Below are 25,472 nucleotides of genomic sequence, written 5' to 3' on the forward strand. Positions count from 1 at the left end.
TTATTCATGAGAGATACAGAGGGAGGCAGAGGGAGGAGGAGCAGGCTCCATACAGGAGCCTGATGTGGGACTCAATCCCGGAACTCCAGGATCACGTCTGGATCTGAAGGCAGATCCTCAACTGCTGAGCCACCCAGGCGTCTCTCATTGCCCATTTCTGAAAATATTTTAGTTCTTGTGTAGAATGATTTAAAATTTATCTTTTTTTGATTAAAAGATACATGTTAATGGTGATCATATCTCAGTAATGGGATTAAGCTCTTTCAGAAGGTGATTTCTTTATATTTTTAGAGTTTCCTAAAATTCCTGTATTAGAATTATCTCCCTAATGAGAGTATTTTTTAATGGTCTTTTTTAGGGTTCGGCAGAAGCAGAACAAGTACCCCATATTATTTTTGACTCAAGGAAAATCTGATATTTACCCTGAACTCATGGACCTCAGATCTCGGACAACCCCCATTGCAATGAGCTTTGCACAATTTGAAAACCTACTGGTATGTTATGCTTGATTTTTAAATTATTTTAATTTTTAAAGATGTCTTAGAGTAGTAGTAAAGTTTTCATTTTATTTACACATCCCATTGCTTAGTTTTGACACATTTATAAGAAGCTGATAGCTATACTTAAGTAAGGATATTAGATCTCAATGAAAAGCAGTAAATGAACAATAAAGTATTTTTTTGCAGGCCTAGGTTAAGTAAGTTTTTGTAGTTTTCTAAGTGGATTTTATGAATCATCTAAAATGGCTAGATAAAATTTGTAAACTTGTCTGATAAAATAACTTGGAAGAAAAAGTTCTAACATTTTTTCTCTCTCCCCACTCTACCTTGGGGAACACTGATGTAGAGTATGACCATTTAGCACTTGCAGCTAATAATTTACTTTTTCGTGAATAATTTTTCTTTTAGGGGATAAATGCACACACTGAAGACCTTCTCAGAAACCCATCCTATATCCAGGAGGCAAAAGCTAAGGGACTAGTCATATTTTGCTGGGGTGATGATACCAACGATCCGGAAAACAGAAAGAAACTGAAGGAACTTGGAGTTAATGGTCTAATTTACGATAGGTATTTGTTTTTCATAAAAAGTTTTCTTGGATTGTTAAAAAATAAATAGTTATTTTATAAAAAATAATATTAAACTTAGTTAAGTTAAAATTCTGTAGTTCAGCCTGAGGTTTATCTTAACATTTATCAGTGGAATAAGTCTGGAGTGTAGTACAAACACTTGGGAAGCTTATTAAATATTTGGATACGTGGGCTCCAAACTGGATATACTGTCATGGGGTGGGGACGCTGTCTCCTAGACTTCTCTGCACCAACTTTCTTGGGGATCTCCTCCAGTTCTGTGGCTTTTCTTACCTTTATTCTTCCATATTTGTATCTTCAGCCTTTCTGTCTCTTTCTCCTGACCACTGAAACTTTTATATCAGCTACCAAAACCTGTTCTTTTCTATAGACTTTCTGATTTCAGTATAATTGACAACTCATGTCTTTTGGTTTCTCATTCTAAATCCTTGGTGTCTTTGTAGCTCTGTTCCTAAACTCATACTCCAAAACCAGTCAGACAGAATCTTGTTGATGCTGTCTTCAGAATATATCCTGAATGTATCCACTCACCAGGTTTACTACTGTCATCTCCTTAGACACCTCATTTCTCATGAGGCTTATTGAAGTCCATCTGCTGTCTATTTTCAGCACAGCAGCAGGAGGGAGCCTGTTCTAACTGAAGTCAGATCCTGTTACTGCTTTAAACTCTCCCACAATTCTCTTTGTCACCTAAACTAAAATCCAAGGACCTTCCAAGGCCTTATGAGAGCTGATTCCCATCTTCCTCCAGCCCCCACCCCAACATACCCACACAAACATAAGCTCCACAAGGACAGGCTCTTTACTTGTTTTGTTCACTGCTATATCTCCAAAAGTTAGAACAATGTGTGACACACAGTAGGGGTTAAGTATTTGTTGAACAAAATGTTTTTCATTTTTCTTACAAGCTCCCTTGACGTTTATAAGTTTGAGAGCCACTAATCTGAGACGAAAAGATTGCTTAATATAAAGAAATTTTGGGTTAGAAGGGATGTGATTTAGTCTGCTGAGGGGTTACCAGGCTCACTAATACTTGAGCCATAACATTAAAGAGTAAGTGATGGGACAGCCCGGGTGGCTCAGCGGTTTAGTGCTGCCTTCAGCCCAGGGCCTGATCCTGGAGACCCCGGATCGAGTCCCACATCAGGCTCCCTGAATGGAGCCTGCTTCTGCCTCTGTCTCTGCCTGTCTCTCTCTCTCTCTCTCTCTCTCCCCCTCTCCCTGTGTGTATCTCTCATGAATAAATAAATAAAATCTTAAAAAAAAAAAAAAAAGTAAGTGATGAAATTCTTACCAAGCCTGTTTTAAAAAATACCTTTCCTTGGATTTAGTTCACTTTATTGTTTGTCTTGTCCCATATAGTTAGATGACTTATAATAGACAATTCCAACTAATTAAAGGAAAATAAAATTTTTACATTAACCGTTTAAAAAATGCTGAGTTTAGCAAAATTTTGAGGAATGTTTTTTTTGAGGAAGAGAAAGGAATGATTGCAAATGTTTTCAGGCAAGAAAATGTATTGTGAGACATACTATGTATGACTTTGTAGAGTATTACATATTTTAGGCAGATTCTTAACCTTACTTTGTTAAAGTCGAATTGTCACAATGTGATGGAGAACAGGAAGATACTTTGTGATATAAAAGATCTGAAGAAAGTGAGTTCTTTCTGACCTGGGATCAAAAAGAGTAATTTTAAAGAGGAAGCATTGAGTTAGTTTTTGGGAGTGGCTAAGTTTGCTTTGACAGTATCTGAGTTTTAGGCAGAGCAATAGCAGGACTCAGGGCAAGACTATGTTTTGAAGGTGTGGAAGATATGGAGGAGACAATTCAGGAAGGGGCTCCTATTAGGGTCTGTTAGAGTTGATGCTTACCCTTGAAAGTTTTTATGTTTTATTTATTTATCTTTTCTTTTTAAAGATTTTATTTATTTACTCATGAGAGACCCATAGAGGCAGAGACACAGATAGAGGGAGAAGCAGGCTCCATGCAGGGAACCCGATGTGGAACTCGATCCCAGGACTCTGGGACCACACCCTGAGCTGAAGGCAGACCTTTAACTGCTGAGCCACCCAGGCGATCCAAGTTTTTATGTTTTAAAGAACTACGTGTGTGTGTATGCAAGGTTTACAATAAAAGCCAGGAGTCCCCTATGCCTGTCCCTTTCATTGTTTTTAGCAGAGTGAGGTCCTGTGCCTGAGTTTTGTTTTGTTTTGTTTTGTTTGTTTGTTTTGTTTTTGAGAAAGAAAGCATGTGAACATGTAAAACAGGGTGAGGGGCAGAGAGAGAGGGAGAGGATCTTAAGCAAACTCCGTGCCCAGTGTGGAACATGACTTGGGGCTCAGTCTCATGACCCTGAGATCATAACCTTAAACCAAAATCACACTTAACCAACAGAGCCACCCAGATGCCCCACCCTAATGTTTTTCTAGCTTTTTCTTCTGCTATGTAATATGCTTATGCTGTTATTTTTTATTATTATTACAAATTTAGATATAAAGGTTTTGAATGATTAATAATTTGGGGAGCCTTTGATTTATTTTACATTGGTGAAGAATTGTTGAGAGTGGGTGTTTTAGTTGATCAAAAATGATTCTCTTCTTTTACAAAGGCAATAACACATTGTAGATTTTACATTTAATCATGGTTTTGTAATGCATTATTTCATATGAAGAGCTATCTTGATTTCCTGATATTTTGGATTTTTGCATTTGTGATAATTGAGTAAGATGACCTTTATTTTTTTTTTTTTTTAAGATGACCTTTAATTTACCTTTCTCAGCTGGTTGTTGTCTCATTTTGGTATGGGGAAATGCTTGCCTCAGAGTAATTACACAATGTTTCCTCTTTTTATAAAAAAAAGAATTACTGTGGTCAAATGATTGAAAATAAATCCAATAACAGATATTCATGTTTAAAGAACAGTATCATTAGATTTGAGGTCTCCCATGTGCCTCTGTCTAATTCAATTTCCTTATTTCCTCCTTCAGGTATAACTGATTATCAAATTATTATTCTCTTAAAAAATTTTTTAAATATTTTATTTATTTATTCATAAGAGAGCCCAACATGGGACTCGATCCCGGGTCTCCAGGATCAGGCCCTGGGCTGAAGGCGGCGCTAAACCGCTGAACCACCCAGGCTGCCCCCCAAAAATTTTTTTAAAGATTTTATTTATTTATTCATGAGAGACACAGAGAGGCAGAGACAGGAGAAGCAGGCTCCATGCAAGGAGCCTGATGTGGGACTCAATCCCGGGACTCCGGGATCACGCCCTAAGCCTAAGGCAGACCGCTCAACCACTGAGCCACCCAGGCATCCCTCTTTTTAAAAAATTTAAATTCTTATTTCTGTCACTAAATAATATACCATTTGGTTTCTCGTGGCTTTAAACTTCATTTGTATTTTTTCTCCTGCTTGTTGTAACAACTTTCTAAAAGTTAATGTATTTGTTCTATATAGCTATAATTTATTCATCTTCATGGCTATATAATATTCATGGCTATGCCTCTACTACAGTTTATTCTGTATGAGAACATTTAGGTAGTTGCCACGTTTTTCTTTTGCAGTGTTTGCTGTAAACATTGTTGAGCCAGGCCCTCTAGAATACATGTGTATTTCTAGGGCAATGACTTTTCAAACCTTTTTGACCCAACCCAATTAGAAATTCATTCTACATTGTGACCAAGTACACACATTGGTACAATATCTACAAGTATGTACCTGAAACAGAATTTTAAAAATAATGGCCCTTGGATATTTTCTATTTGTATGTGTACTTTTGAAATGCTAGTTCATTTTGTCACTTGCCTTCACCTTTTTAAATTCTAGTCTTAACTTGCCAAACTTATTTTGCAATCCATTGTAATGCATCTGTTTGTCAGGTATTGGAAGTACATCAGGAATATGGTCCTCTGGAGTGGGTGGTTCTATATTCCTTGGTTCTGTACCCATTGTAGCCTGCTCACAGTTCTCAGGAGTAGGCCAGTGCATAATAAACTGTCAGGTAGAGTGGCTACTTCAGCACATAGTTAAGACAAGCTATATGTAAATAAGATTCAGTTTCGGGCTCACTAGGGCACTCTGTCCTTAGGTTACAGCGCTGGTAGAATGGCATGGCAGTGGCCCTTTTGGAGTGATAGCCCTTAACACACCTTCCTTTTTGCTCAGACTGCTCTAGTATAGACTCACTGACGACTTTGGGTTACAGCTGTCATCCTGAGTGAAGACTGCTCCTGGACCCTTCCTGTGTCAGAACTCCCATTTTCTATTGTCCAGATCTTTTTTTGCTTTCCTGTCATTTTTATGGAACACATCCTTCAGTATCTTCTTGAGAAAGGAAGACGTGGAAAGTAAATGTTTGATCTTGCATGCCTGGAAGTACTGTGGCTGGGCATAAAATTTCATGTTAGAAATCATTTCTTTTGGGATTTTAAAAGCCTTTCTCCAGTCACATTCACAGTTTCAGTGTTAGTGTTGAGCAGTGTGAAACCATATTGATTCTTGTTCCTGCACATGTGATTTCTTTGTTTCCTATCTTGAAGCTTGGAGAGTCTTGTCACCAGTGTTGTAAAATTTCATAGAGGCGGATCTTGGTGTGGATCTGGTTTCATCCCTTGTTCTGGGCACATGACAGCCCATCTAATCTGTTGATACATGTCCTTGAAGATGCAGAGAATTTTGTGAATTATTCTTTGATTTTTATCTCTTCCATTTTTCTGGGTTCCCCCCTCCCTTTGTAGAAATTCTTCAATTTACATACTATTCACTCTTGGACCAAACTTATGTTTTCTCCTATTTTCTATTTTTGTCTTTTTGCTCTGCTTTGAAAGATTTCGCCAACCTTATCATCCACCGGTCTATTGAGGTTTTTGTGTCTTTGATTTTAAGAACTGTCTTTTTTTTCTCTGAGTGCTCTATTCTCCCTTGTATATATCATCCTGTTTTGGTTCAGTGAACTATTCTATGAAGGCATCAAGGACCTTTTTTTTGATCTGTGAAGTTTTCTTCTCTTTGACTCCCTACCTTACATGTTAGAAGCTTTTCTCAGTTGTTTGGAAATCCTTGGCTGCTTCTCATGGTAAGAAATTGGGATCTAGGAAGCTTGTTAGAGGTTCTTAGTGTGTGAATGGGGCTTGTTGGATTTCACTGTGGGGTGATCTGGGTGGCCTGTTTGGTCATACTGCTGATGTCAGTAGATTTAGAACTGTACTTTTTGGCTGACCAGATTCCTCACAGAAGAATCTATATAAACTACCTAGAGGATCCAGATCTGGCTCCCAGGGTTCTTGGGATTCAGGTAAGGGAAGAGAGCTGGGGAAGGGAGGGCATGTCTCTGAATTTTGCATGTGTTATATGTACGGACTGTCTAATTCCCCTGGTGCTGGTGGCTTTATAAAATGCCTGGTCTTCTAGTCATCCATTCCAAGAGATTTCCTGTTAAGTTCTCAAAATCAACAGAAGGGTGGGTGGTTTGAGATGTGGGGCAGCCTCTGTGGCAGGAAGTTAGGAAGAATTGGGGGAGATGCTTACTGCTACTCAGCCTTCACTTATCCTCCCTGTTTTAGCTGCTGTCACCCTCCCCAGTGCTAGGGGAATCTGGTGCTGCTTTTAACTCAGCCTTCTCATGTTTTCCACTACTGGCTTGTGATTTGCCCTTTTCTGTTCTGCTAACTGAAATACTTTGTTATTACGTGCATCTGTTTTCCAGCTTCCAAAATTTTGTTGCTGTGTATTTTTTTTCTCCATACGCATGGATTCTTTTTTAATCCTTTTATTTTCTCTTTAATGGGATATACAGGGAAAGTATAGTTGCTTCTGTTTTCAGTCTGATATCTTGACCCAGAGGTCACTTCTCATTCTCTTAGAAATTCTTTCCTACTAAGATGTCACAGCGACCTCTGTTGTAGTACCTTACGTGAGTTGCCTGGCCATCCTCTCTCTGCTGATGGGCAGTGCAGTGCTGCCAGTGTCACATGGGGCTTTTTCTGGCCTCTTAACTATGGGTACCTGGACAGTTCACATAGTGCAGATCTTCAGTGCTTTGAAGTCCCAACTGGGTATGAATTCCAGCTCTGCCTCTTAATAGCTTCCCATCTATCTGTAAAATACAGCATTGCCGATTGGCTTTGAGAGAAGATATGTGAAGAATTGATCAATAGTAAACTACAGGTTTATTTCATTTTCTGATTCAGTTGCTTTGTAACCGTTCTTTTTCATCATGAGCACAAAAGGAAATGCTACTATTCTGCATTTTTGGAAAGATGGAGAAGAAGTATTTTAAAATTGAACTGATAATTACATCTTTTAAAAAGTTGAGGGGGGAGGCCTTTTGTACTATGGATGTTCCAGGCTTTCTGTAATCAGATACTCCTGAAAAGGTTAAGTCGGATCTTAAGTAAACCATAAAATTATACTATTTTATGTTTTGTGTTTGTTTCATCATAGGATATATGATTGGATGCCTGAACAGCCAAATATATTCCAAGTGGAACAGTTGGAACGCCTGAAGCAAGAATTGCCAGAGCTTAAGAGCTGTTTGTGTCCTACTGTTAGCCGCTTTGTCCCCTCATCTTTGTGTGGGGAGCCTGACATTCACGTGGATGCTAATGGCATCGATAACGTGGAGAGTGCTTAGTTTTTATTGGGCAGAGGCCATTTTGGGGCATGCACTGATGTTTTGGGTATTCACTTGTCATCATTGAGCATTGTTTATCTATGCCTTCTAGCTCAGTCCAATGAAGCAATAATGAAGTATTTTACTCTTTCACTACAATTCTTGCTAGAATTTCAAGTATGCTATTTAAATCACTTGGCCAGGTATAATTACCAGTCAGTCTCATTACAATGAAAAAATTTATTGGTTGGCAAGCATATTAAACTAAATATATAAACATATAATGTTAAACAAATGTTCAGTAAAAGCATAGTGCTTTGAAATTAACTATATAAATATATTTACAGTTCTTAACAACTTTCATTTGATCAGGTCTGAAATATTTAGCACTTGAGGAACATGACTGTGCATAATTATACCTGACCACGGAAAAAATAAGTACCTCAAATGCATGCATTTGCACTGGTGATTCCAACTGCACAAATCTTTGTGCCATCTATGTATATATGTATTTTTTACATGGATTGACATGCACAGACACCATTTTCATTCAGTATGAACCTTGAGGCTGCTGCCATTCTCCCTCTTAACCAAACCAATGCCTGTGTAAACAGCCTGGAGGTAATCCTTGAAAAATTGTTTCATAAGTCTTTCAAAAGTTGTTTTGCATAAATGTTAAAATTTCAAAATGCTGCAGGGTAATTTAATGTATAAAATATTAGAAGTATGTACTGCATACTTAATAGATCATAATGTATAAATTCTATTCAGTGCATGCTTTAGGTTTTAAGCATGAGATTGTATACGTTTACTGTAAGTCCTTGCATCTGTGGTGCTAGGTGAGTGTGAGAAGGTGTCAAGGACTGAAAATATTTTGTTGCCTAAAAAAAAGCCTGTTTGTAGGTATTTTCAATATGCTTATTTTAAGTGTCTCTCACTACCTATTACACACCATTGCTTTGTGAGTTTGTTTTGTGTTGTGTGTGTGTGTGTGTGTGTTGTACAGTAGTTAAATCTCCACGCAGAAAAATAAATGTCCTGAATTCTCATATTGGTATTCTTTATTGGTTAATGTATATCAGGCATGTAATTTATTCAGAAGTGTAGAAGATTTTTCTAAATGTAAATGTGTTTTTTTTTAAGGATTATACTAAGGTTTCTTTAATTAGATGCTGATTGTTTAGGCATAACTGTAACTTAAGAATGAATGTTAAATAAAATATACAGGTTTATTTTCTTCCTTATAGAACAAAATTTCAAGAAGGTATTTTATAGAATTGATTCTATATTATTATTATGAGAAATTAGAATTTAGGAATTGGAATCCTACCCTAAAATGATGGTTTATTGCATCTACCTTTGCATGTTCTTCACCAGGCAATCTCTTTATGCATTGACAAATTTTAGTACTAGCTAAGAACCTAAGACTTGGAATAACATATTGTGTCTTTTTGCTTTTTAAGCCAAACAATGCAATTGTGGTTCAATCTTAATTGTGTGAAGATAGGCTTTGAACTGCTATGGTATTGTGCTGTAACACCAATATTTAATGGAAAAGAGTTTAGGAAATACAGTCTTCGGCAAGGGTTTTATATACTTTTCCCACATTGAATGAGATTTTCCAACACATTGGTGTGAGTTAGGCAGTTTTAGAAAACTTCTGAAAAAGAACTCATTTTCTTTGTCTACAGAACTTTGTACAATACAGTGACTGTTACCTTATGGTAACTTGATTAGCCATAGGTGTGCATTTCTGGTCCTGTTCAGTTTGCTCTCCTCCCCTATGCCTTTCTAGTCTAGTGGCAGTGCAGCTCCATGTTGAAGACTCAACAGATCATTAAGGGAAAGGAGGGGTGATGGGGAGAGGGGGAGTTTCCTAACAGTGTAATTTGCTGCGAAGAGTTCACAAAGACTGCTTATGACGCAGACAGAACCTCACTGCTTCCTTTCTTTCCTGTCCCTTCCCAACCTTAGAAACCAGGATTAGCAGACAGTTCAATCATAGCAAGCATGAGCTCTCCATTTTATAGGACTAAATCCAGGCTTCCATATCACTCTGCTTCGGCCACACTATACCCATGGTAGGCCCTGGCCATGCCATGCTCCTACACTATTCCATGTCTGTAGCCATGTACCCTCTGCCTGGAAGCCCTCTCCCCACACTTTCTCCCTGCCAAACTCCCTTCCCCTGAGCCATCAGCCTGTGTCCTCTGAGTCCGTCCTGAAACTGCTTTTACTTCATAGCCGTATGTTCATAACCTTGATCATGCCATGCATCTTAGTACATTGTAGGTAGGCACAGTTGTTTGTCTCACCTACCAGGCTGCAGGCTCTTTCAAAGGCAGGGGACTTGTCTTACTCTTTTTATTTCCACAGTGCGTGGAACATAGTAGAAAATAAATGTTGGAATTGTTGGGATAATATAATTTGTATCAAATGTCCTTTTAAATTAAGAGATTAATTATGTTTACTAAGAGTGTAAACTTTGGTTTACATTTTGACAGTTGGAAGTTTGTTGATGTCAATTTTAAATGTAGAGGTATAATGTTAAAATCACTTTATATTTTCTGGAAATTGAGTGCAATGTTTGATAAAACACCGCCATTGTTCTCTGGTGTTTTCTACTCTCTGGAATTCTGTACTGTAACTGACTGGATGTAAATGGGAGGAATATAGTTCATTCATGTGTCAGTAGTGCCTGAGGGCTACCACAGCCACCCATTACCTCACTCTCATCGTTCCTTGTGTCTTCTCCGCTCCCAACTCCACGCTTATGCCTACCTCAGTACCCCTTTCCTTTGTCTGAAATGCCTTCTCTGTCTTCCTTCTGTGTCCAGCTCAGGTGCCACCTCCTCCATAAAACTTTGCTCAGCTTTTGATCTGAATCATGATGCAAACAAATGCATACAGCCTTTAAATCTCACTACTTCATTTTACAGCTGGGCTCATAAACCCAGAGAAGTTAACTGACCAGGTTGGTACTAGAACTGGGTTTTGTGATTCCTAATCCCATGTTCTTAAACTATGCTGCCTTCTGAATTCTTGTGGCGTTTGTTAGCATGTGCTTTCTTACAGTCTTTTTATGTGCCTGTTCTATTTCCCTAAGATTGTAAGCCCCTTAAGGGCAGGGACTTCTTTGCATTTCTAGCACTACTATAGTGTTCTCTACTTAGTTATAAACTAGGCAAATAAATGGCGGTGGCAATGATCCTAGTTTCCTAACTCAGATTGTTTCACAGTGTACATTCAGTGTTGTATGGCATGCTTGGCTATGTTGTCTGGAGTGTGTATGCTTGTGTGTATGTGTGTGCATGTGTGTTTGCATGTATACTCATGGAGTTCTCCATGCTGCCCCAGTTGTTTGGGGTCACAGATGGGTTACCACAAACCAATTTTCTACTCTGTGCTGAATGAGAACAAGGACTGAACAGGAAGATGAGGTCCAGTTTTTCCCCCAGGCCTGGCTGGCCTTTCCTACGGTGATACACCTAAATCCTGGGGCTGGTAGTCTGGTAGTGCAGAATGCGCTGCCATGGATAGGACTTGGGTGACCTGTGGGGTGGCTGTCTCATTGGTCCTGGTGGAGTGTCTTTGCCCTTTGTGCCTTGGCCCTTCACACTGTGATTACATTCTGTCCTTCACACTTTCACTGGTTTGGCACTCTAGGTTGGCAGTGGAGTCCTGTTAGTTTAGATTTGAATATAACTTATTTGCATTTTAGGTTTGGATTGTGTATTTTGGGGGTAGGAAGCAAAGTATACATATGAAGAATATTGCATTGTTCTTGAGTGGAAATTTATTCACATACAATCTTAGTTTATATGGTTTCAGAAATGGATTTGAAAGGTTTAAAATGCAAGAGTGTATGATTAAGACCAAATATGTGTCAGAGATAAGAGAAAGACCCTGGGTGGCTCAGCAGTTTAGCACCTGCCTTCGGCCCAGGGTGTGATCCTGGAGTTCCAGGATCAAGTCCCACATCGGGCTCCCTGCATGGAGCCTGCTTCTCCCTCTGCCTGTGTCTCTGCCTCTCTCTCTGTGTATCTCTCATGAATAAATATAAAATCTTTAAAAAAAGATAATAGTTTGAAACAAAGCTCCTGAGCCCTTGCAGAATGGGGTAGAGATCAGGGTTTGTGAAGCCACTTAGGGCCACAGCTTTTTTTTTTTTTTTTCTTTTTTAAAAGATTTTATTTATTCATAAGAGACATAGAGAGGCAGAGACATAGGCAGAGGGAGAAGCAGGCTCCTTGCAAGGAGCCCGATGCAGGACTTGATCCCCGGACCTGGGATCACCCTCTGAGCCGAAGGCAGATGGTCAATTGCGGAGCTACCCAGGCATCCCTGGGCACAGCCTTTATAAAATAAGTGCAGAGATTAATTTATCTAATCCTCTACTAAATTGGTCCAAGCATACATCTTCTCCAAGCTAAAACAGAAATGCAGACGGGAAAAGTGAACTTCTGGAACTTACTTGCATATTTGCAAAGGTAAACTGTGTAATGTCACAGGAAGAAAACTAAAAGTTTAGCAGAAGTCTGTCCCATGGTTTCAAGTGTGTCTCTTTGCAGCCCAGACTTCACCCGTAAGCCCACATTCACACATCCAGTTGTCTGTCTGCATTTCCACTTGGAGGTGTAATGGGCACCTCACATGTAATATGCCTCCGAAAAACCCTTCTTCCGCTAAAACTGTTCCCATTCATCCTCTGGTGATCTGTGTCACAATAAGTGGCACCCAAGAGTATTACACTAAGCACAAGTTACCAGAAAGAAATCATAAAACTTTATATGTGATAGGTCAGTTGCTCGTTTGTTTGTTTGTTTTTAAATTTTTATTTATTTATGATAGTCACACAGAGAGAGAGGCAGAGACACAGGCAGAGGGAGAAGCAGGCTCCATGCACCGGGAGCCCGATGTGGGATTCGATCCCGGGTCTCCAGGATCACGCCCTGGGCCAAAGGCAGGCGCTAAACCGCTGCGCCATCCAGGGATCCCAGCTCATTTGTTTTAAGTAAAAAAACGTTTAATAGCATAGAATTATCTTACCAAGTGCTGAAAAGTCCCTGTGGGATTTTTGAGCAGTAATGATTTTCTAGATTAATGTGTAGGGGAAGGATTAATGTTTTAAAAATATGAAGTCTTTCCAGAACACAGAGCGTGTTTCCCATTTTTCTCAGAATTTTTACATCTTCCAGTAAAATTTTTTTTCATTTACATGTATATTTTTTAAAGTTTCTTCTTACATTTAAAAAAACTACTTATGAATTTGTTTTAATTCCTATTTTCCTAAAATATATTCTTTAGTAATCTGTTAATTTTTGTTTTTTTATCTCATCTGTAGCTATACTGCTGAATTTAGCTAGTCAGAGTACTTTGTTATTTAGGTGTCTGGGATTTTCTAGTTAGTTGGTCATATCTGCAAATGCGTTTTTATAATTTTAAGGATGGCTTTTTTCTTTTTATTTCAGTAGCTAATAATTGTAGGTATCCTGTTTCTTTACTGACTGTAATGGGAAATAGCATCGTGGCTGCTGGGGTTTCTAGTAGATGACCCTTATCAAATTAAGGACATTTCTTTTTCTTCTTGATTTGCTAAAAGATCTCTTCCCCCATCCACCCACCTCCACTGCCAATCTCCCCCCCTCCCCCAAGGGATAGGTGTGGAATTTATTCAGTGAGTTTTTGAGGAGTTAAAAAACAATCAGTTTTTTACTTACCTGTTAATTTATTTTTTTAAAGATGTAATTTATTCATGAGAGAGACGGGGGGAGAGAGAGAGACAGGCAGAGGGAGAAACAGGCTCCATTCCATGCAGGGAGCCTGACGTGGGATTCGATCCTAGGTCTCCAGGACCACACCCTGGGCTGAAGGCAGCGCTAAACTGCTGAGCCACCTGGGCTGCCCGTCTGTTTATTTTATTTTTTAAAGGTTTTATTTATTAATGAGAGACACGGGGGAGGGGGGGGCGGGCAGAGACACAGGGAGAGGGAGAAGCAGGCTCCATGCAGGGAGCCTGACGTGGGACTTGATCCCAGGTCTCCAGGATCAGGCCCTGGGCTGAAGGCAGGCGCCAAACCGCTGAGCCACCCGGGCTGCCCCCATCTGTTAATTTTAATGGAGTGAATGATGCTAATATTTTCCGTGAACTACCCTTCAATAATTTGTATAAAACGGGTTAATGTTCTTTTAAGAGTGATTGATTCGTTTAGGTTTGTTTATTTATTTATTTATTTATTTATTTATTTATTTATTTATAAGATTTTTATTTATTTTTTCATGACAGACACAGAGACCGGCAGAAACAGGCAGAGGGAGAAGCAGGCTCCACACAGGGAGCCTGACGTGGGACTCGATCCTGGGTCTCCAGGATCAGGCCCTGGGCTCAAAGTGGCGCTAAACCGCTGAGCCACTCGGGCTGCCCCTAGGATTTATTATATATGTTCATAAATGAAATTGACTTCATTTTCTTCTGTTTATGTCTAGTTTTAGAAACCATTAGGATAACCTTATAAAGTCAGTTGAATTAGCCTTTCAGGTTTTTCTGTCTTGTCGAACAGTGTATATAATAGTATCCTCTGTTTATTGACAGTCTGGTAAGTGTTCCTATAAAACTGTGGGTATTTTCAAGTGTTTTTCCTGCCCTCACAGTTTCTTCTTTAGTTATTATCTATTCATGTTCTCTACTTTTTATTAAATTCATATTTTTGGAGAAAACCAGCCAGTTTTCCTAGATTTAAAAAAAATTACTTTTCTGTCCAGCTATGCTCTGTTTAGTGTGTATATAATGTATAATATTTATATACACATTCTAAATACTGGATATCATACATAAAATCTTCTGAGATGCAACCACTTTTTTATTCTTAATACTTTATTTGGCATGAAGTGGGGAGTTATCCTTGATTTAGATTGCCCAAGATCTTTTTTTTTTTTAAACTAGACTTTAGTTAAAAAACATTGAGCAATGTTTTCACTATTTCATTACTTACTGTTCTTAAATTTAGTGTGTAAAATTCTACCTAATTTGGATTTATTTTGTACCTAAGAGCTTTTTGAGTTGAATCTACCTCAATACTAAGTACATTCCTGGTTCTATAATAATAATAATAGGGTTGACCTTAGAAAAATACTATTTTAGTAGAGATGGAACAAGAACTTTTTTTCCCAAGATTTTTATTTAACTTATTTGAGAGTGAGAGCATGAGCAAGCAACAGAAGGAAAGTCTCTAAGCTTTAGCCTGATATTAGCTCATTTGATGACAGATAAGTCCTATCACTTCCACTTCAGCCAAAATGGCTCTGCTTTGACCTGGTTTGGTTCTCCTGAGATGTGATTTGAAAGTAGGGCTCCTTGGCTAAAACCACTTGAGATGCCTGTTGAATTTTAAATATTAAATAATCTGGTGGGTTTTTTTAATCCTTTTATCTCTTTAAACATTCTCAACCTATTTCATTTTATCCTATACTTTTTAGGCTTTTCTGGAATTCTTGTTCTGATTTTGTTGGCTATCTTTCTTAGCATTGAATTTCCTTGTGTGTTTTGGAGTTTTGGTATGCAGGCTCATGGGTTTTTTTTGTTTGTTTCCCTTTTCCATCCTCTCTGGTGTTTGCCTCCCTTAGGAACTCCAGGATCTCAGTCTAAATCCAGGTATCTGATCACACCTGGTTATTAATAACCGTAAAGAGAGTGGGAGCATTGTACCCCATCCCAGAGTCACCTGGTAGCATCATTTTGATTTCCAGTCCAAGGAGGTTTTGCTCTTTTTATTTTCTCTTATGATTTCCCCATTCTACCTGTGTATTTGGAGCAAAGATTTGTTTAGTGTTTTGTTTTGGTACAGACTTACCAAATCATCCTGTAGTATTAAAAATTCCCACCATCCCAGGGGATTGTGGTATAGGTTCCTCATCCTCAGAGGTCACCAGAGTTAATACGTGTGGTGTGTGTGGTGGTTTATGGTTGTCTAGCTGCCCAGTGACCGCCTACTTTTGGGAGCAGTATTTTGGTGGGGGCAGGGGATGTTCTCTCTTCCCTGTTGGGTACAGTCTTTTGAGACCTGTAAAATAAAGCAGCATCCTATCCCCTAGCCAAGGGCTAGGTGTATGAATAAAACCAGACCAGCTGAGCCCTGGACTGTTTCCTGGATCACTTAGACTGTTTCCCTTCTAGAACAATTTTAGTTCCTGCAATGAAACCCATAGGATCTTCCTGCCTACTCCTTTGGACCTATGCTAAGGTCTTTCCCTTCAATTCTGTGAGATCATCTACATCCCTCTAGTAATTCCTCTTTTCTAATATTAGAGGCAAATTTTGTTGCCTAACACCCAGGAAAACATGACTGATGGACCATACACTCTTAGAGATGTGTATGCACCTACAGCCATGTAAATGCTCAAATATGATTTTTACGTAACTATGCTTTACAGTAGCTTGTATTTCAGACACTTTGTGTACTTGGGATTAAACAAAAAGAATTAATTCAAGTAGGCTCTAATCTGACTTAGTATGGGGATAAATGAAAGACAGATAGGCCATATCTCAGTTAACCAGGCAAGTGTCTTGGTGAATCAGGACCCCAGCTTGTGCTGCTGCTGCCCTGTGAACAGTGTGGCACTCCTAAAGTGGCTTCTGTCTGTTCTCTTGGATGCTCTATTTCCCCTGTCATCTCCCAGCCTTGTCTCTGGCCATCCTGAACCAAGCCCTCATCTCGTTACACCGCTCTACTCACTGTCTCAGGATGCACACTCTCTTCTTGGTGTCTGCTTTTCCTGTTGTTTATTTCCCTTTTCCTTCCTGTAAGACCAGCTCAATGACCTGAAGCCTTTCTGAATAGCCTACAGGGCAGTGCCTGTCCTCCCACCCCCTAAATTCCCAGAGTAGCTGACATTTGTTCGTTGCTTGCCAAGTTACTTGTGTGTTTGAGTCAGGATATAAAGAACACTGACATTGCTTTGACAGCATGTCAGAGAGACTTATTGCCATGCTTGATACTCATATACTTGCCTTCTGTCTTCTGCGTGCCCATCATGGCATTATATTCACACTGTTTCATCCATTAAGTGAGCAGATCCCATACTCATGCAGGATACTTATTTCATTACCCAACACCAAAGGTAAGGAGGAAGCCAGCTGCCCAAAAAATAAACTTTTGCCTCAGAAACATTCTGAAGCTAATTTTTTCCATGGCTGGTTCTAGTTGTTTAAGGAGCTGTCAGAAACTGTGAGTTGTGAATTGGAGAGACCAAGATCTTGCATGTCCTCAAGGACGGGGGCCTGGACCTCTGGTTACAGATCTGGCCCTATAGGTGCTCTAAGGTGGCAAAGTATATATTTTGACTCTGAAGAGTATTCATCATGTTCATAAAGGGAGGTGAGGTTGCTCATGTTTGTCTTGGCTGGCCAGCCAGCTTACAAGCGTTATTTGCTCATGGTGGCAATCACAGAGGGCCTTTGCCCAAGATACCAGTTTTTCTCCCCTCTGGCTTCATTGCTTCCCTTGGGCAGAAAGAACCCAGAAGATCTGTTCCTGGAAAGTAGGGGCCAGTATGTATCCTGTAAACTGTCAACTTATTTGGGAGTTTAAAAAGCATACTAAAATAGGGATCCAAATACTATTTGGCTTCAGTAGTTTGGAACCTATACTCTCACATAACAAAAGTGAACAAAATCTGGCAGTTTCTTTTTTTTAAGATTTTATTTATTTATTCATAGAGACACACACAGAGAGAGAGGCAGAGACACAGGCAGAGGGAGAAGCAGGCTCCATGCAGGGAGCCCAACACAGGACTCGATCCAGGGTCTTAAGGATCACACCCTGGGCTGCAGGCAGCACTAAACCACTGCGCCACCGGGGCTACCCAAAATCTGGCAGTTTCATGTGAAGGGAAGACACTAGTTGAAATAGACTTGTAGTAAAACAATTTTTTTCTTTCCAGAGTGATACATGTTCATTATTTTAAAATAGAAAATAGAATTAAGTAAAAAATACAAATATCCACAAGTCTCCCCAAATATAATCCTTATTATAGTTTGGTATACTATATACTTCTAGTCTTTATCTATGCAAGTAGTACATTTTAGTTTTAGTAAAATTGTAGCTCTTTTTTTTTTCTCATTTTTGACTTCATATAGTGAAAAATTGGACTCCTTCCAGAAAGATGGAATAGACAGATTTCCCATATTTCTGCTTCTAGTACAACTAAAAACCCTGAACATTATATGTAAAGTAAACATAAGACTCAAAGGCAGAGAGAAGATAGATTGATTAGGGACCTAAGGACTCAAGGAACTACATGGTTGTGAGTTCCCCAGGTTTTCTTTTTGCCTCATCTATCCCAGATAATACTGGAGAAGCTGGCAACCAGGAAAAACAACTGTAGAAAGAAAAACAAACAACATCAAAGTCTACTCTCTCTTGCCAAAGAATCAGGAAAAGGGCAGGCTATCAAGACAAATTTTTTCAGGCAGTAACTGCTCTATTCCAATCAAATGCCATCAGAAAGGCTGTAATAGCTCCATCCTCCCCCCAGCCAGTAAAGACCAAGTGGAAAGCCTGGATCCCACCCCTGCCAGGCTGAAACTGGCACCCCAACCCCCTGACAATGATGTCAGAGAAGGTCTAGTGGGGAACCCTGTACTCTGCCCCACTTGCAATAATGAGACACCACTTTTTTTCCCTTCTGGGATGGAGGCAGAAGAGATCCAGGAGAATCAGGGTTTTTACCACCATACAGTGCTAATGAGGCTGCTCTGGCCACAGTGGAGCACTAAACGGGGAAATATATATGATGATATATAATGATCTATGTACGTGAAAAAGAGAGAAACCATGCAAAAGCTAATCAAATGAAAGGCAGGAATGGCTCTATTAATATTGGATAAAGTAGAGGTGTCTGGGTCACTCAGTCAGGTATCTGATATGTCTTGATTTCAGCTCAGTTCATGGCCTTGAGGTCATGGGATCAAGCCCCACATCAGGCTTGGCGCTCAGCATGGAGTCAGATTCTCTCTCCCTCTCTTTCCATGCTCTCTCTCTCAAATAAATAAAATCTTAAAAAAATATATGTATATATTGGGTAAAGTAGACATCAGAACAAAGTTGACCAGAGACAGAGGGACATTTACAAAATGAGAAAATGGTCGATCCACCCAGAAAACTCAGCCATCCCAAAGACTGTATATATCAAACAACAGAGCTACCAAATATGTGAAGCAAAAACGGATAGAACAGAAAAAGGAAATAGATACACAGTTATACTTGGAGACAATATCCTTCTTTCAACAATTGATAGGGCAACTAAACAAAATGGCAGGATAGGAAGAAGTCAACAGCACCATCAGCCAACAGGATCTTGCTGCCATTTACAAAGCATTCCATTGAACAGTGGAACATCTATTCACCTAAGTGCCCAGAGAGACCACATCCTGGGCCATAAAACAAACCTTAACAAAGTTAAGTGAATTGAAATCCTACAGAACAGGTTGCCTGACTACAATGCAATCCCACTAGAAATCAGTAGTAACAAGATAACAGGAAAGTCTTCCAACACTTGCAAACTAAACACATTTCTAAATAATCCATGGATCAACGAAGTTTCAAGTCAACATCTTAAAAATACTTTGAACTGAATAAAAATGAAGCTGCTACATGTCAAAATTGTGTGGAACACAATAAAAATAGGAAAGAGGAGCCCACAGCATCTGCATGCATCTCTTAGAACAAGGGAGCATCTCAGATCAATAACCACAGTTTCCATCTCAAGAAACTAGAAAGAAAATTCCAATAAACCCAAAGCAAGCAGGAAGAAGGAAGTAATAACAAGTAGAATAAGTAAGCCTGAAAATAGAAGGATAGAGAAAAACCAAAAAAACCCAAAAAAGTTGATTATTTGAAATGGGCAATAAATTTGGCAGTCCTCTAACAAGACTAACAAAAAAAAGACGTAAATTATTAATATCAAAAATGAAACAAGTCCTATGGACATCTAAAGGATAACAGGCAATTATGAGAAACTTCACATATACATTTGAGAACTTAAGATGGAATGGGCCAATCCCTCCCTATTAGACACAAACTACCAGAACTCACCCAAAGTGAAATAGTTTGAATAGCCCCATAACTGTTAAGGAAATGAAGTTTTAAAACCTCCTGAAAAGCTCTAGGCCCATATGTTTCCAATGAAGAAGTCCACCAAAAGTTTAAAGTAGAATTAGAACCAACTCTACAAAATCTCTTCTGGAAAATGGGGTAACTGGGTGGAAGGTATGAAGGACTTCTCTTTGCAATATCTTGTGACACAATAATTATTCTGAAATGAAAAGTTAAAAAATATACATCTATGCAATAACAAATTCACATGTCACTTTCTAATATCATACAACTTCATTTTTAATGGCTGCTTAGGGACCGTGACACTTCTGATCGTTATTTTAAAACATTTTAAGTGTTTTACTACCTTTTAAATGTCTTGGTAGCATTAGCCAGCAGTTCATCTCAGGAAAAGCTGGGCTATGAGGTGTTCCCTCTTTGGGGCTTCTAGGGAGAAGACTATCCCCCACATCCTAAGTTCTCCTGGAGCTGGGAGGGCAGCTTTTCCTCAGTCACTTAGGGCCCTGGATGGCTTAGCCCAGGCTTTTATTCCTGGGAAGGTGTCCTGTAGAGGTTAAGAACATGACAGCCCCATCCATGGCCAAGAATATAGTTGGTAGGTGGTATTGTTAAATAGGAAAAAAAGTTATTTAAATTTTCATTCATAGAAATAAAATAAATTGTAATTAAAATATAAACTTCAGCTGGGGCATCTGGCTGGTTCAGTCAGGAGAGCACATGACTCTTGATCTCAGGGTTGTGAGTTTGAGGCCCATGTTGGGTGTAGAGATTACTTTAAAATCTTTAAAAATTAATTAATTAAAAAGATAAACTTTGGAGACCTAAAAAATGAAAATGATTATAAATGTGCACACATGAATGAATTTTATAGGGCACGTAGTCAGCTCCATGGGCAGATAATGTTTGAAAAAACGAACAATACACTGAAGTCACTTATTTCCTCTCTCTTGCTGCTTCTCTTGAGTCAATGCCCCAATGTTCATGGGGTTGTCTTCTAGAAAATGTTGAATGAGTGGGAAAGGACAAAACTTTGGGACTGCCTCCGTCCACCCTGGAACACATTCTTTTTCAGTCTTTGCTGATATCAGTTACAAAACACTAGTAATTCTAAAATAAGGAGGAAAATGTTTGTCTTTGTCCCTCTCCTGTCCCTTAGTACTTTACCTCCTCCCTATTCATTGAATTAATGGCAAATGTCATGGTAGCTGATTAGCTGTCACTGAGTCAAACCTGCTGCTTTTGGAGGGACCCAGAGCTCTGAGCTGTGGTGATCTCTGCTGCCTTTGTTGCTGGTGAGAATGGCCACTGCACACCACCCAGAGTGGCAGCGCCATCACCACCCCCTCCAACCAGCTGGCAGCCCTGGGCTGTCTATTCAGAGTCCAAGCTTAGCAGGTACCATTGTCTTCTGAGGGGGAGAAAAGAGCTAATTGCATTTCACCAGAGCTCCACAACCGTTTGCCCTGCACTGTGGCACATCAGATCCTGTGCCGAGCTAAGGATTAACAGTGGACACAAGCCAGCCCCAGGGCAGGACATACTCCAGGCTCCTTAAACAGCTGAGTGCGGACTGCTCTGAGCCCAGTGCCCAGCCTTGGAATGAAGCGGTCTGGTCTGATGTCAGAGATGCCTGAAGCCACAGATGTCCCTTCCTGCAGCCGTGAGAAATAATTGTTTTTGCTTATTTGATTTAGGCAAACCAGGTTCACACACACAAAATATTAATAAAAACGATAAAGCACTCTGGGCCAAAAAAAGAAGTAAGTGCGTATTAATTTGCTAGAAGTAAGTCAATAGGTTTAATATATCAAATTTTTCTAAAGGACATGACATTGCTGTGAATTCTAAAGTTTGTGTTTTCCCTGAATTTTTTTTCTGATTATTTTTTGTGAAAGAGCAATATTCACATACCACAGAAAACAAACTATGCAAAGTTTGTAATAGGAAAAGAGTTTGCAATTATAAAGCTAGATATTTTTCTTTGCCTCACGGATCACCTTAGGCAAGGAGATGAGAAGGAGGGGAAGGCGGGGAAGTCCCTAACCCACAAGAAAGGGAAAGGAGAGAAGGCACCGCCCTGCCAGCCAAGAGTGGGAAAAAGGGAGAGTGAGTACCCACCATTTGCTTCGACGTGAATAGAACTGGAAGGTATTATGCTGAGTGAAATAAATCAATCAGAGAAAGACAATCATATGGTTTCACTCATACGTGGAATATAAGAAATAGTGAAAGGGATTATAAGGGAAAGGAGGGGAACTGAGTGGGAAAAATTAGAGAGGGAGACAAATCATGAGAGACTCTTAACTCTGGGAAACGAACAAAAGGTTGCAGAAGGGGAGATGGGTGGGGGGATGGGGTAACTGGGTGATGGGCACTGAGGAGGGCACTTGATGGGATGAGCACTGGGTGTTATACTATATGTTGGCAAGTTGAATTTAAATTAAAAAAACGTTAAAAAAAAAAAAGTTAAAATCCAAAAAAACTTTAAAAAGGGAGAGTGAATGTGAGCAGGTAAGATTCCAGGATCTTTGTCTGGCATTTGCTCCCCCCGAGGCAGAGTGAGGAGGGGTACTGAACAAACCCCAGAGAGATTGGGAGAACAGTAGAACCCTAGAGGCCCCATTGCTGCACAGAAATAGGGTTAGGGGCAGGTTGCACATCTCCAGTCCAGGGGAACTTGGTAGAAGTAGGCACTTCCATAGACGGCTGCTGGCTGGTGAGGGAGTAGTGCGGCCCAGGGAGCAGCAGAAGCCTAGTCTGTAGAAGGTGGCCAGTGATGGAGGACCTCATCAGCAAGCTGCCTCCCATTAGTGGTTCCCAACCCAGAGGCCCCGCAGAGCACACGCGCAAGGACCAATTCCTAGGAATGGAATTCTAAGTCAAAAGCCACATGAATCCTGGGGCTGTGTCTGAAAAGTTCTTGCCTATTAGGAATAGATGATGATGTAATTATAGGTAAAATGATATTCTGCTGTGGATTTGCTTTAAAATAATCATCTAGCCAAAAATAAGTGGATTTGGGATCTTGGTGATATGAGACAAATGTTACTCATTGTCGAAGTTGACTGAGGGGTACTATATTTGTTTGTTAGAGCCATCACAGCAGGGCCCCACAGAGATTTATTTTCTCTATTCTAGAGGCTGAAAGTCCAAGATCAAGGTTTGGTTTGGTTTGGTTTGGTTTGGTTGGTTGGTTGATTTCTCAGAGGGAAACTTCCATTTCCAGCAATGTGGCAAATTGGATATACTGAAACGGCTTCTCACCACAAAGCAAATACTTATTAAAATAATAGGCAAACTCTTGAGAAAGTGAGAAAAATCCTCAAAACACAAAACCAAAATGGAGACCACAGCTACCCTTCAGAAAACTAGAGACTGGATTTCAGAGGCCACAGGGTGGGGACCGAAGGTCATGTCCATGGCCCATTCAAGGTGGAGGAATGGGACCTTCCAACTGGCCAGGAGAGCTGAAAGCCTGCAGTTTGAGTGGAAGGGTGAGCAAGAGAAAAAGTAGCTACCAGCAAATGGCTATCAGAGTATTTCTCAGACCTGCTCAAAGTGATCCTCACACAGGTTCCAGGTTTGAATTTATACCAGCACATGATCAGAAAAAAGCCAGGCCCAGAAATGATTTTTTAATGCTTCCTGGTTGGTTGTACATACAGAAGCAAATGCAAATTCAGTTTGGAAGGAGCCACTCATCCAGCCCCTGTGAAGTCCTTTAAGGTAAGCCAAATATTAGTACACAATAAAAAGTCACCTAACGTACAAACAGGCCACCATGAGTAAGTCAACAGAGATGTCAAACAGCAGTTTGGTATGGACCTGCACCAGGAAAGAGACCGCCAAGGACTCCAGACATAGATTTACTCTTCCAGTTGTATCACAGAGTAGGTCAAACAGAGGAACCAAGATGGAAGAAGCAGGAAACTGGCCCTTGCTTCGCTGCAGGAGGTGTGCACCACAGTGTAAGACCAAGCTGTTGACTGCTTGACGGCTGTGATTCTCAGGTCCCCCTCTGTCCTTCATGAACTCCTTCCCAGTTCTGTTGGATTGAATCTGCCACTTGCTTCTTCCCTTGTGTCTCCATCCCATGGTCCCCACATGTACGTTAATTTCAGGACCTCAGAAACTCTCCCTGTCACTTTTCATCCGACCATCAACCCTTCAAGTGCACAGTAAATATCTCCTCCATTTGTGGCCTTAGCACCACGCAGTGCCCTGGAATGATGATGCACGCACATAAGAAACATTACCAGGTGGGTGACCTTTTAATAAAAGTGAGAGGAGATTATGGTTTCGTGTTTATAAGGGTGTTTTTTCTTCATAGTCATGCAGTGAGGCAGTTACTATTATTATTGCCATTGTCCAGAGAAGATGAGCCTGCTGGTCAGTCCGGAGGGAAGTAATGCAGCCCATGACACCAGCATGGCAGGAAGGATGTGGGGCAGGTGGGAAAGCCACGGAGCAGCAGGATCTGCAGGACTCCATATGGGGGCGCTGTGGGAGGGAAGGGTGGTGATACAGACTCCAAGGTTTCTAGTTCGGGCAGTTGGGTGGATGCTATGACATGTGCTGACATGAGGGCATGTAAGGACTTCACCTTTGGGCCTGGCCGGTCTGAAGTGTCCGGGAACACCCAAAGGGAAAGTCCCATTGGCAGCTGGGCATATTGGTCTGGAACAGAGCAGGATAATCAGGAAGAAATCAGAGTTATTACCGTGGATCTGCCCCCCATTGTGTCCCTGCTACACACACACACACACACACACACACACACACACACACACATGAGCCAGGAAAGTTCCTTTACATTTTGTTACACAGTCAGCAATTCCAACACTTAGTTTATTAGAGTCATAGGCCTATTTCAAAAATGCAAAAACTTCAGGACAAGGTTTCCATAGTGTGTGTCATGGTTTCCTGCAGCCAAAGGTAGAGGTAAGAGGTATTATGCAGGGCTTTTCAGGTGAAAGCTTAGGGAGACATTCCTACCCTCTACCTGTGGAAATTCTGACCAACAACATATCAGAAATTCTGGGGCATCAATAGTCCAGAAATCAGTAATAACAGAATAAAGGAATTGGTGATGCAAAAATATAGTTAACTTAAAAAACATTTGTTTGTAGTCTTTTTCTTGGAAACACAGCTATAGGAAGATTTGGATCCAGTGAGTCCTTTACCTGAGTGTGGATCAATTTCTGGATGCAAGTGCTGGGGAGTGTTCTCATCAGCAAGGAGGACAGGCTGAGAATTTTGGAGCACAGGATATTTGGGCCTTGTCCTGCTTTCCAGAATACAGGTATTCAAGATGGTATGGGAGACCAGGGCCCAGGTAAAGAGATAAAGGATGTAAAGGAGGGTGTGGGAGCCCATCAAAGAAAAAAGAAACTAATACACAGCATTTTGCCTGGTATGGCCCTGAACCAGGAAAGAGACAAGCCTCTTGTCTACCTCTCTCTTCTTGTCCCCATGACCAGAAATTCAGACAAGATGTACGCTGTGGTTCAGCCACATTCATCTGTGGTGGGCTAGCCTGGGACTCTCCACTGCCTCGTAGAACATGCCCAATGGGTAAATGGTATCCAAGTTTCTAAAAACCAACCTTTAAGCAATCTTCAGCAACACAGTTTCTTGTGTCAAGAGTCTCTATT

The 25,472-nt window shown here is 40.2% G+C and overlaps 1 protein-coding gene across 4 annotated transcripts in view; it reads left to right on the forward strand.

Annotated features, from left to right (window-relative positions):
- Nucleotides 1–10,913, forward strand: part of GPCPD1 (glycerophosphocholine phosphodiesterase 1) — a 66,313-nt gene extending 55,400 nt beyond the window's left edge. For 3 of the 4 annotated variants that reach the window (XM_035706053.2, XM_025469369.3, XM_035706055.2), the window contains 3 exons: nucleotides 359–494; nucleotides 909–1,069; nucleotides 7,537–10,913. In XM_035706053.2, coding sequence (XP_035561946.1) covers nucleotides 359–494; nucleotides 909–1,069; nucleotides 7,537–7,726 — 487 coding nt within the window. In that variant the 3' untranslated portion in view covers nucleotides 7,727–10,913. Of the gene's footprint in view, nucleotides 1–358; nucleotides 495–908; nucleotides 1,070–6,316; nucleotides 6,389–7,536 lie in introns of all 4 variants that reach the window. The other variant, XM_025469371.3, reaches the window with a different exon arrangement.
- The last annotated feature ends 14,559 nt before the right edge of the window (nucleotides 10,914–25,472 follow it).

The sequence above is a fragment of the Canis lupus genome, chromosome 24 (genome assembly GCF_003254725.2).
Source record: "Canis lupus dingo isolate Sandy chromosome 24, ASM325472v2, whole genome shotgun sequence".
In the NCBI taxonomy this organism is placed as follows: domain Eukaryota; kingdom Metazoa; phylum Chordata; class Mammalia; order Carnivora; family Canidae; genus Canis; species Canis lupus.